At 44.1% G+C, this 13,418-nt stretch overlaps 1 pseudogene and 4 gene segments (V, D, J or C); 3 read left to right on the top strand and 2 right to left on the bottom strand.

Annotated features, from left to right (window-relative positions):
* Window positions 1-13,418, top strand: part of LOC134433631 (Ig mu chain C region-like) — a gene marked incomplete at its 5' end in the record, with an annotated part of 44,940 nt that overhangs the window by 14,576 nt on the left and 16,946 nt on the right.
* LOC134433613 (immunoglobulin heavy variable 3-23-like) lies at window positions 200-1,659 on the bottom strand (the record flags this gene model as incomplete). The annotated part of the segment is given in 3 exon segments: window positions 200-232; window positions 553-671; window positions 1,308-1,659. Coding segments are annotated over 3 exon segments (504 nt in total), but the record flags the coding sequence as incomplete, so codon positions are not given.
* On the top strand, window positions 1,875-2,272 carry LOC134433612 (immunoglobulin heavy variable 3-9-like; annotated as a pseudogene).
* LOC134433611 (Ig heavy chain V region 914-like) lies at window positions 2,880-3,645 on the top strand. The segment is given in 2 exon segments: window positions 2,880-3,014; window positions 3,274-3,645. Coding segments are annotated over 2 exon segments (507 nt in total).
* Window positions 3,887-4,964, bottom strand: LOC134433661 (Ig heavy chain V region 914-like). The segment is given in 3 exon segments: window positions 3,887-3,919; window positions 4,364-4,422; window positions 4,628-4,964. Coding segments are annotated over 3 exon segments (429 nt in total).

Here is a 13,418-nt window from a genome sequence, read left to right as displayed (position 1 = left end):
CTCTGTCCCGCAGGGCTCCGGGCGGCCGTGACCCTGCTGGAGTGCGGGGGGGACCTCCAGCCCCCGGGGGGTCCCTGCGCCTCCTCTGCTGAGCGTCCGGGTTCGATTTTGGACAATTTGGGATGGGCTGGATGCGTCAACGACCCGGGCAGGGGCTGGAATTCGTCGCAGGGATCACCAGCACTGGTGACAACGCCGGCTACGCGGATTCAGTCAGGGGCCGGTTCACAATCTCCAGGGACAACGGGCAGAGCTCGGTGACGCTGACCATGAACAACCTCAAGGACGAGGATTCCGGATCCTATTTCTGTGCCTTACCTTATTGTAGTGGTTGCTGGGCTGCTGGGAACAATGGTGACGATGTTGGTGATTGCCTCCAGGCCATGCTTTTTGCCCCACTCCCTTCATTTTGTCACCAAAGCTCTGATTTTCATCCCAAACCTCTCATCTTGACGCACTCCTTCACCTTCTCACGCCATTTGCAACAACAGTGGCCACGGACAGCAAACCCTCCCCTGCTCCTGCCCCAAAACTCAACCATTGGCCCCAAACCTTCACCCCTGGCCTCCAGGTCAGGCCTCCTCCAATCAGGGCCCGGGGAGCTGGGGGAGATTTGGGTGAAATGGGCAAAACTGGGGGAAAGTCCACAGTTGAGGCAAAGATGGTGGGCACTGGGGGAGAAGGTCAAGAATGGGGTCAAGGGTTGGGATTTGGGGAAGGATTTGGGGATCTTGGGACATTTGGGGAGCCAGGGATGGAGGTTTGGAGCCACCACCAGCATCGTCACCACATCCAGAGTTCCCAGAGAGGATTCCAGCCCAGCCCCAAGGAGCAGCCCCAGACACCGCGGCCGTGAGGGAGCAGTGAAGCCCCAGGTGGGAGCGAGCGAGCGAGGGCGGGAGGGAGGAGAAGACGCCGCGATTTTGGGGCTCCGCAGCCTCCCCCCACTTCCTCCCCGGCAGCTGCCGGGGCCGGCCGGGGCGGGGAAGGAAACAGAAAGTTCCTGGTTTGGGTCACGGTGAACATCTGTGCTGGGCAGAGGGCAGCTCAGCCTCGGGGCGCTGCGGCAGAGCGCCGGCTGCACAAAAAGCTTTGTGTGCAAAGGGCCCCGGAGCGATCCCCGTTCCGCACTGGGACGGAGGGGCGGGGACAGACTGGGGAGAAATGGGGAAAATTGGGGGGAAATTGGGAGTTGGGGAAGTGATGGTGGAGTTTGGGGGAAATGGTGAAGTTTTGAGGAGAAGGGCTGGGATTTTGGGGAAGGATCTCTGGGATTGCAGACATTTCATGACCATCATGGTCACTACCAGAAGTCACGCCAAAACCAGCGTCAATAGCATTGCCAGCGTAACCATTGCAAAGTTTGACACAGAAATAAACGGCGGAATCCTCGTCCTTGAGGTTGTTCATGGTCAGCGTCACCGAGCTCTGCCCGTTGTCCCTGGAGATCGTGAACCGGCCCTTGACCGACGGCGCGTATCTGGGAGTGGCGCCGTCACCGGTGACACTCGCCACAAACTCCAAACCCTGCCCGGCTCTCTGGCGCATCCAGCCCATCCCAAAATCCCCAAAATCGAACCCGGCCCCGTGGCAGAGGAGGCGCAGGGACCCCCCGGGGGGCTGGAGGTCCCCCCCGCACTCCAGCAGGGTCACGGCCGCCCGGAGCCCTGCGGGACAAAGGGGAGATGGGGATGAGGAACCTGATAAGTTGACAGCCCTAAAGTGGGCATGGCATGCTGGATTAAGGGGTGGAACCTGCTGCAGAGGAGGATGATGAACTCCAAGGGTCCCAATTTGGGGCCCAGAGTCAGGATTTGGGTCAAGGGTTGAGCTTTGGCCCCATCCCCATCTCCCTCTGTCCCGCAGGGCTCCGGGCGGCCGTGACCCTGCTGGAGTGCAGGGGGGACCTCCAGCCCCCCGGGGATCCCTGACGTTGCTGTGCCGAGGGGCCGGGTTCAGTTTCGGGAATTTCAACATGGGCTGGATGCGTCAAAGACCCGGGCAGGGGCTGGAATTCGTGGCAGGGATCAGCAACAACGGTGGCAACATCGGCTACGCGCCATCGGTCAAGGGCCGGTTCAGGATCTCCAGGGACAACGGGCAGAGCTCGGTGACGCTGACCATGAACAGCCTCAAGGACGAGGATTCCGCCACCTATTTCTGTGCCAAGGGTGCTTACAGTTGTTGTGCTGCTTCTGATGCTGATGCTGGTGATGCTGTTCTTGGCCCTGTTCTTCTCCCAGTTCCCCAGATCATTCCCTCCAACCCCTGACCCCACTCCTGACCCTTCGTCACAACCTTGTCCTGCTCTGAACCCAAATCTCAGCTCTTGGCCCCAAATCAGAGCCGATTTCACCCTCAGCTCAGCCCTGTCCCTCCAATCCTAACCATTGCCCCCAGACTTGTCCAGTTTCACCCCAAATCTCTCCTGCGGGAACCGAGTCACAGCCACCCACCCAAATCTGCCCGTCAGGCTCACATAAGGAATTTTGGGCCAAAACTTGAATTTTTGACTCCTTACCTTATTTTTGGCCCCAAATTTTGAAACATTAAATGTAATTTGAGGAACGAGGGCACTGAGTGTGGCCCAGAGGGGACAACTGGGGCAGAGACAGAGCAGGGCTGGGACAGAGGGTGAGGAAATGGGGTCAGGGGTTGGGGTTTGGGGAAGGGTCTGGGGAATGGAGACAGGAGGGGGCACAGCCATGGGGGAGGAGCCAATAGCATACGCAGAATTAGCACCAGCACCAGCACGAACACCCTTGGCACAGAAATAGGATCCGGAATCCTCGTCCTTGAGGCTGTTCATGGTCAGCGTCACCGAGCTCTGTCCGTTGTCCCTGGAGATCGTGAACCGGCCCTGCACGGACGGCGCGTACATGGAGCTCCAGCCCTCCTTCCTGATGCTCCCGACCCACTCCAGCCCCTGCCCGGGTCTCTGGCGCACCCAGTGCATGGTGATGCCGCCAACATCGAACCCAGATGCGCGGCACAGCAACGTCAGGGACCCCCCGGTGGGGCTGAGGTCCCCCCCGCACATCCAGCAGGGTCACGGCTCGCCCGGAGCCCTGCGGGACAGAGGGGAGATGGGGATGGGGCCAAAGCTCAACCCTTGACCCAAATCCTGACTTATGGCCCAAATTCTGACCCCTGGACATTCTCATCCTTCTCCAGGCGGGTCCTGACTCTTTTCCAACTGGCCACGCACACTTTGATGTCCTCGACCAGTCAGGTTTCCCATCCCCATCTCCCCTCTGTCCCACAGGGCTCCGGGCGGCCGTGACCCTGCTGGAGTGCGGGGGGGACCTCCAGCCCCCCGGGGGGTCCCTGCGCCTCCTCTGCCGAGGGGCCGGGTTCGATTTTGGAGGTTCCACCCTGTATTGGATCCGCCAGAGACCCGGGCAGGCACTGGAGTGGCTTGCAGGGTTCAGCAGCAGCGCCTACTACGCACCATCAGTGCAGGGCCGGTTCACGATCTCAAAGGACAACGGGCAGAGCTCGGTGACGCTGACCATGAACAACCTCAAGGACGAGGATTCCGCCGTTTATTTCTGTGCCAAAGCAGCCGGTGCTCATGGCAATAATGTTGCTGTTCATGGCTGTGCCTTCAACCCAGCAAACAGCCCCAATCCACCCATTAATTAATTGGACAGCTCTGCCTGATTTTTGCATACCCCCATCCCCATCTCCCCTCTGTCCCGCAGGGCTCCGGGCGGCCGTGACCCTGCTGGAGTGCGGGGGGACCTCCAGCCCCCCGGGGGTCCCTGACGTTGCTGTGCCGCACCTCTGGGTTCAATTTTGGCAGTTTTGGAATGTTCTGGATCCATCAGAGACCCGGGCAGGCGCTGCAATTCGTGGCATACATCAACAGTGGTGGCACCACCATCTACTCGCAGTCGGTCAAGGGCCGGGTCACGATCTCCAGGGACAACGGGCAGAGCTCGGTGACGCTGACCATGAACAGCCTCAAGGACGAGGATTCCGGATCCTATTTCTGTGCCAAACGTTCCAATGATTACGCTGGCGATGGTAATGCTGCTGGTTTTGGCATCAATCCTGGTAGTGACCATGATGGTCACCAAATTTCCCCAATCCCAGCGATCCTTCCCCCAAATCCCAGCCCTTCTCCTCAAAACTTCACCATTGTAACGCAAACTCTGCCCGTGCTGCCCCAACTCTGGACTTTCCCCCAATTTTGCCCATTTCTCCCAAATCTCGCCCTTCCCCTCACCCTGGGGCCGTTTGCCCAGAACCATCCCCCAAATCTCAGCCTTTCACCCCAAATTTCCGCTCCCTTCCCTTGCGACCATCGGCCTGAGAATCCCTCTGGGGCAGCCCCAAATCTGCACCCCTGGCCCCAAACCCGCGCTGGGGCACCGAATCCTGAGGGTTTGGCGCCAAAATTGGCACCAAGGGTGAAGGGGTGGGGCCGAGAGTTGGAAATTTGGTGGAAAATGGGGGAGATTTGGGGCAGAGCCAGTTCGGGGCTGGGACACGGGGACAGGAATGGGGTCAGGGGCTGGGGATTGGGGAAGGGTCTGGGGAATGGGGACAGTGTGGGACATAGCAATGGGTGCGGGGTCAATACAATAGGCACCACTAAAACCAGGACAACCAGCAGCACCCTTGGCACAGAAATAGGATCCGGAATCCTCGTCCTTGAGGCTGTTCATGATCAGCGTCACCGAGCTCTGCCCGTTGTCCCTGGAGATCGTGAACCGGCCCTTGACCGACGGCGCGTACCAGGTGCTGCCACCACTGTAGCTGATATCTGCAATGTATTCCAGCCCCTGCCCGGGTCTCTGTCGATACCAGCCCATTGCAACAGTCCTGAAACTGAACCCGGCCCCTCGGCAGAGGAGGCGCAGGGACCCCCCGGGGGGCTGGAGGTCCCCCCCGCACTCCAGCAGGGTCACGGCCGCCCGGAGACCCGCGGGACACAGGGGAGATGGGGATGGGGCCATGCAGAACTCAGGACGAGCTGCCCAATTAATTAATTAATTAATGGGTGGATCGGGGCCGCGTCCCCCCCCGTCCCCGTTGCCCAGACCCTTCCCCAGCCCCCAGCCCCGACCCCGTTCCTGCCCCCTGTCCCGGCCCTGGGCTGGCTCTGCCCCCCAAATCTCAGCTCTGGGCTCCGCGTCCCAATTCCCAACCAAATTCCCCAAACCCGGCTGCAAACGCTCGAGATAATTAATGTAATTAATATAATAAAGAATGATTATAATAAAATATATTAGGGAAAAAAAAATAAATGGTTTTATATGATAATAAATAAATAAATAAATGGTAAATTGTAATGTTGTTTTATTGTAAATTGTAGTTTATTTTATTTGATTTTTTACATAAATAATATAGTAATTGTAATAAAGAGTAAATTGAATAAATTTTAATGTAGTAATCAATGAATTGTTTTCATAATAAATAAAATAAATTATAAATTCTAATAAATAATAAATATAGTAATTATAATAAATGGTAAATTTTAATAAATGATAAATATTATAACAAAGAGTAAATAGAATAAATTATAGTACAGTAAGCAATGAATTGTTATAATAAATACAATAAATGATACATTCTAATAAATATAATAATTGCAATAAAGAGTAAATAGAATAATTTATATTGTAGTAAGCAATAATATTGTCATATTATAATGCATAACATAAATTATCAATTTATAATAAATAATAAATACAGTAAATTTCATAAATTTAATAATATTATAAATATAATAAAGAATGAATATAATAAATTGAATTAGGGAAAAAAAATAAATGGTTTTATGTGATAATGAATAAATAAATGGTAAATTATAATATTATTTTATTATAAATTATAATTTAATTTATTTTATTTTAAATCAATAATATAGTAATTGTAATCAAGAGTAAATTGAATAGATTTTAATATAGTAATCAATGAATTGTTGGCATAATAAATAAATTTAATATAAATTCTAATAAACAATAAATATAGTAACTATAATAAATTATAAATTTTAATAATAATATATATTATAATTATAACAAAGAGTAAATTACAGTAAGCAATGAATTGTTATAATATAATAAATACAATAAATGAAACGTTCTAATAAATATAATAATTGTAATAAAGAGTAAATAGAATAAATTATATTGTAGTAAACGATAATATTGTCATATTATAATGCATAACATAAATTATCAATTTCTAATAAAAAATAAAAACAGTAAATTTAATAAATTTAATAAATTTAATAAATTTAATAAATATAATAAAGAATGAATATAATAAATTGAATTAGGAAAAAAAAAAATAAATGGTTTTATATGATAATAAATAAATAAATAAATGGTAAATTGTAATGTTGTTTTATTGTAAATTGTAGTTTATTTTATTTGATTTGTACGTCAATAACATATTAATTGTAATAAAGAGTAAATTGATTAAGTTATAATATACTGAACAATGAATTATTATGCCATAATAAATAAAATATAATATAAATTCTATAAATAATAAATATAGTAATTATAATAAATGATAAATTTTAATAAATGATAAATATTATGATTATAGCAAAGAGTAAATAGATTAAATTACAGTACACTAAGCAATGAATTGTTATAATAGAAATAAATACAATAAATGAAACGTTCTATTAAATGTAATAATTGTAATAAAGAGTAAATAGAATAAATTATATTGTAGTAAGCGATAATATTGTCATATTATAATGCATTACATAACTTATCAATTTATATTAAATATTAAATATAATAATTTAATAAATATAATAAATATAATACATATAATACATATAATAAATATAATAATAAACATAATAAAGAGTAAATGGAATGAATTATTTCTTATACAATAAAATTTTCTATTACATTAATAAAATTCTATTTATTGTATTTAAATAAATTATATTTTAATAAAGTGTTTATACCATAATATTTACATTATAACATTTTATCATAATAATTGTTTTATTATTTATATTGTACTAAACAATATTTTCTTTAATATTTTATTTCAATATTTAGAATAAAATCTATTTTAAATATTTTTATTAAATAAATAATATGTGCCACGCTATAATAAATAATAAATATTATTTAATGTAAAACAGTCTCGCACTCATGACTTCATTATTAATTCTCAATATCTCATTATTAATTATCAGTTTTTAATTAGAAGGCACAAAATGGCCGACAACATTTTGTGACAAACTGTCCAATTAGGAGCTGGCATCTATTAATTATCCTAATTAAACCATCCTCATTAAACTGTCCTAAAGTATCCAATTAGGCACTGACACCTATTAATTATCCTAATTATACAATCCTAATTAAAAGATCCTGATAGAAGGATAGATTTGGGATTTTGGAGTCAATAATGAGCTGTTAATTAGGAGACATACAATTAGGCAATGAGTTAATTGTTGTTAATTACAGATTTTGGCTCTGGTGCAGATTTGGGGCCAAATCAGTGAATTTCGGGCCAAAAATGACGAAATTTGGGTTTTTTTTCAGGTCATTAATGAGCTGTTAATTAGGAGGTATCTAATTAATTTGTATCCAATTAATTAATGAGTTAATTGGGACTAATTACAGGGTTTGAGGCACTTCGGAAGCTCTGGTGCAGATTTGGGGCCGGATCAGAGAATTTTGGCCAAAAATGGTGAAAATTTGGGGTTCTGGGATCCTTAACGAGCTGTTAATTAGGAGCAATCCAATTAATTAATGAGTTAATTATGGTTAATTACAGATTTTTGCCTCTGGTGCAGATTTGGGCCCAAACCCGGAGATTTTTGGGTCAAAAACGTTGAAAATTCAGAACCGGGGGATCATCCCTGACCTCCCCCATGAAATTTCCCATTTTTACCCAAAATTTTCGATTTTTCCCCAAAATTTTCCCCTCTGGCCCCAACCCGGGAGCCCCGGCCGCGATTCCCGCGCGGTTCGGGCCCCAAATTTTGGGTTTTTTTGGGGGGAATTTCCGCGGTTTTGCCGAAATTCGGGGATTTGTGAGGGCGCTGCGCCCCCCGCGGCCGCGCGCGAAATGGCGCGCTCCGGTTTCCCCGCCAAAACAGCGGCCCCGGTGACGTCATCCATTCAGTCCCCGCCCTTCATTCGCCTCCATTCATCGGAATTAATTAATTAATTCCCACGCGTCATTATTGATTTATATTATACATATATATTATTTTTATATATATATTTTATTATTTATTTATTTATTTATTTATTTTTATTATATTTATTTATTTATATTATAGTTATATATTATTTATATATTTTTATTTATTTATTTTTATTTATATTATATTTTATTTATTTGTATTATAGTTATATATGATTTATATATTTATATTTATTTATTTATTTATTTATTTACTTCTATTTTATTTATTTATATTATAGTTATATTTATTTATTTATATAATATATATTATTTATATATTATTTATTTAATTTTATTTATATTATATTATATTATATTTATTTATATTTATTTATATTATATTTATATTATATTTATTTATATAATATATATTATTTATATATTATCTTATTTATATTATATATATTTTTCTATACATAAAAAATCGGGGGTTTTTTATTTTATTCGCTGCTTATCTACTAATTAATTAATTGCACTCATTTTCTACTAATTAATCAGTTGTTTAGTTAATTAATTGTTAATTGTTAACTAATTTAATAATTAAATAATTAATTAATAATTAATTATTTAATTATTAAATTAATTGACTCGATTAATCCCCCCGGGGGAATTTCACCAATAATAAATTCTTTACTCCTTAAATTCCTAAATAATTCTTATTAATTAATTAATTAATAATTAAATGCCTGGGTTTAATGAACTTTATGAATCAATTAATTAATTTAATTGCTTTTATTAATCCAGATGAGTTCATTAATTAGATCGCCGTGATAAATCCAGATTGATCCATTAATTAATTAATTACCATATTTCCGGTTATTATCCCCCTATTATCCATTAATTAATTATAGCTCTTAACCCTGATTAATTAATTAATTAATGAACATAACACCGATTAATTAATTAATTAATTAAAGGAATTCCTGTGATTAACCTCAATCCATTAATTACTTAAAGGGACACCTGCAATTAACCTTCAATTAATAAATGGCAATTAACCATAATGGACCCATTAATTAATAGAATTCTGCAATTAATTAAATCATTTAATCATCTAATTAATTAAAATCAACGCTAGGGGCTCCATTAATTAACCACAGCCCGTAATTAACCAGAAACATTAATTGGACTCTTGCAATTAACACTGGGCCAATTAATTAATGAAATGTCTGCCTGCAATTAACTGGGAGCTATTAATTAATGAACTTGACTTCTGCAATTAACTGGGAGCAATTAATTTATGACTCAACCCCTGCAATTATCTCGGACCTATTAATTAATGATGTAGGCCCTTGAAATTATCTCAGATACATTAATTAATGAATCAGACCCATTAATTAATGAAACGGGTCATTGCCATTAACTCAGTACCATTAATTAATGAAACGGATGCCTGCAATTAACTGGGACCCATTAATTAATGAAGGAGACTCTTGCAATTATCTGGGACCCATTAATTAATAAATCTGGCTCTGCCAATTACCTTGGACCTATTAATTAATGGATCGAACCCTGCACTTAACTGGGAAATATTAATTAATAAATCAGACCCTTGCAATTAACTGGGACCCCTTAATTAATAATCAGACCCTTGAAATTAACTGGGACCCATTAATTAATGCAATGGATGCTTTTAATTAACTGGGGATGCTTATAACTAACTGGGACCCATTAATTAATAAATCAGACTCTTCCAATTACCTTGGGCCTATTAATTAATGGATCGAACCCCTGCAATTAACTGCGAAATTCTAATTAATTAATCCGATTCTTCCAATTACCTTGGACCTATTAATTAATGGATCGAACCCCTGCAATTAACTGGGACCCATTAATTAACAAATCAGACCCTTGCAATTAACCCAGACCCATTAATTAACGCGTCGGATAATCACGATAAACCCAGATCTATTAATAAATGAATTGGATAAATGCGATAACCTCAGATCTATTAATTAATGGATTGGGCCATTGCCATTAACCCGGACCCATTAATTAATGAAACGGATGCCTGCAATTAACTGGGACATATTAATTAATAAATCAGACCTTAAAATTAACTCAAACCCATTAATTAACGAATCCAACCCCTGCAATTAACTGGGACCCCTTAATTAACAAATCAGACCCTTTGCAATTAACTGGGACCCCTTAATTAACAACTCAGACCCTTGCAATTAACTGGGACCCCTTAATTAACAAATCAGACCCTTGCAATTAACCCGGACCCATTAATTAACGCGTCGGATAATCACGATAAACCCAGATCTATTAATAAATTAATTGGATAAACGCGATAACCTCAGATCTATTAATTAATGAATTGGATAAATGCGATAACCTCAGATCTATTAATTAATCGATTGGGCCATTGCCATTAACCCGGACCCGTTAATTAATGAGTTGGATAAACGCGATAAACTCAGATCTATTAATTAATTGGGCCATTGCCATTAACCCGGACCCATTAATTAATGAAAGGGGTGCCTGCAATTAACTGGACATATTAATTAATAAATCTGACTCTTCCAATTACCTTGGACCTATTAATTAACGGATCGAACCCCTGCGATTAACTGGGAAATTCTAATTAATAAATCCGATTCTTCCAATTACCTTGGACCTACTAATTAACGGATCAAAGCCCTGCAATTAACTGGGAAATACGAATTAAATAATCTGACTCTTCCAATTACCTTGGACCTATTAATTAATGGACCGAACCCCTGGCAATTAACTGGGACCCATTAATTGCCAAACGGAACATCTGCAATTAACCGGGACCCCTTAATTAACAACTCAGACCCTTGCAATAACGCGGACCCATTAATTAACGCGTTGTTTAATCGCGATAAACCCCGCGCCCGTTAAACCCAATGAACCCCGGACCCACCAATCACCAAACCCAGCCCTCCAATTAACCGCCAGCACTAATTACCCCTTTCACCCGCGCCAGGGCCAAGCCCCGCCCCTTTCCCTAAACCCCGCCCCCCTTTCCCTGCAAGCCCCGCCCCTTTTCCCTCAAGCCCCGCCCCCTTTCCCTATAAAGCCGGGTCCGGTCAGAGCCCGGCACCGTCGCCGCCATGGCCGCCTCCCCCTGCCCGCCCTGGCCTTCCTCGCCCTCCTCTGCCTCCCGGGTGAGGCCACGCCCCCTTTCCCCCCTGACCACGCCCCCCTTTCCCCTCTGACCACGCCCCTTCCCCCCCCATTTTATTATTATTTTTTGATAATTTGACGGAATTTTAACGATTTCTCCCGTTTTTCCCGCAGGGCTCCGGGCGGCCGTGACCCTGCAGGAGTCCGGGGGGGACCTCCAGCCCCCCGGGGGGTCCCTGCGCCTCCTCTGCCGCGTTCTCGGGGCCGATTCCGCCGGTTTTGGGATTTGTGGGTGCGGCAGAGGAGGGGCGACCCAAATTGGAGATCCTGGGGGGGGGAGGGGGAGGGGGGAGGTTCAGGGTGGGGGGAGGGGGCGGCGCTGGAGGGGGAGGGGCTGCAGGAGGGCGATTCCGGCGCCTATTTCTGCGCCGCTCACGGCGGCGCCGCGCCGGCGGGGAAGGGTGGGCGAAACCTCAGCGGGGGGGCGGGAGGTCACGGTTGGGTTGGGTTGGGTTGGGTTGGTCATGGTTGGGTTGGGTGGAAGAGGAAGAGGAAGAGGGGGTTGGGTTGGTCATGGTTGGGTTGGGTTTGTCATGGTTGAGTTGGGTTGGGTTGGGTTGGGTTGGGTGGAAGAGGAAGAGGAGGAGGGGGTTGGGTCGGTCATCGTTGGGTTGGGTTGGGTTGGGTTGGGTTGCTCATGGTTGGGTGGAAGAGGAAGACGGGACTGGTAGACTTGGGTTGAGTTGGGTTGGGTTTGTCATGGTTGGGTGGAAGAGGAAGAGGAAATTGGGTCGGTCATGGTGAGTTGGGTTGGGTTGAGTTGGGTCAGTCATGGTTGGGTTGGGTTGAGTTGGGTTGGTCGTGGTTGGGTGGAAGAGGAAGAGGAAGAGGGGGTTGGGTTGGTCATGGTTGGGTTGGGTGGGTTGGGTTTGACATGGTTGGGTTGGTCATGGTTGGGTTGGGTCAAATGGAAGAGGAAGAGGCGGTTGGGTCGGTCATGGTTGAGTTGGGTTGAGTTGGGTTGGGTTGGGTTGGGTGGAAGAGGAAGAGGAAGTTGGGTTGGGCATGGTCGGGTTGAATTGACTTGAGTTGGGTTGGCCATGCTTGGGTTGGGTTGAGTGGAAGAGGAAGAGGAAATTGAGTCGGTCATGGTTGGGTTGGGTTGGTCATGGTTGGGTTGGGTTGAGTTGAGTTGGGTTGGGTTGGGTCGCTCATCGTTGACTTGGGTCACTCACGCTTGGCCGGAAGACCAAAGTCCCAAAAATCCCATTTTTGTACACAAAAAGCACAAAAATTTGCTCCATTTCCACATTTTCCCCAAATTTCCCCCAATTTTCCCCCCCTTTCCAGGTGAAATCCCAATAAAAGTCACAACAATCCCATTTATTCGTAAATTAATTCAATTTCCACATTTTTCTCTATTTTTCACATTTCCCCAAGTTCCCTCCAATTCTTTCCCCTTTTCCTGCAGAAATCCACCCCAAAAAAGTCACAAAAATCCCATTTTTGTACACAAAAAGCACAACTTTCGCTCAATTTCCACATTTCCCCCAAATTTCCAACATTTCTCCCAATTTCTCCCCAATTCCCCCAAAATTCCCCCAAGTTTTTCCCCCTTTCCAGGTGAAATCCCAATAAAAGTCACAAAACCCTCGATTTTTGTACACAAAATCACAAAAACTCTTCCCTTCCCCCATTTCCCCCCCAAATTTTTCCCCTAATTTTCCCTGATTTTCCCAAATTTTCCCCAAATTTCTTAATTTTCCCCTCTTCCTGCTGAAATCCACCCAAAAAGAGTCACAAAAATCACATCGTGCACACAAAAAGCACCAAAATTGTTCAATTCCCCCAAATTTTCCCCCAAATTTCCCCCATTTTCCCAAAATCCCCTTGGATTTTCCCCAAATTTTCCCAAATTCCCCCAAATTTTCCCCAAAATTTTCCCCATTTTCCCCAAATCCCCTTGGATTTTCCCCATTTTCCCCCAAATTTTCCCCATTTCCCCCCATTTTGTCCCCAAATCCCCCCAGAATTTTTCCCATTTTTCCCCCAAATCGCTCCAAATTTTCCCCCTTTTTTGTTTTTTCCAATCCTCCCTTTCTCCCCCTTTTTCCCAATTTTTTCCCATTTTTTCCCCAAAA

Source organism: Melospiza melodia, unplaced genomic scaffold, assembly GCF_035770615.1.
Source record: "Melospiza melodia melodia isolate bMelMel2 unplaced genomic scaffold, bMelMel2.pri scaffold_228, whole genome shotgun sequence".
Taxonomy (NCBI): Eukaryota; Metazoa; Chordata; class Aves; order Passeriformes; family Passerellidae; genus Melospiza; species Melospiza melodia.
The sequence above is the reverse complement of the archived record's forward strand: the minus strand, read 5'-3'. Positions and strand labels throughout refer to the sequence as shown.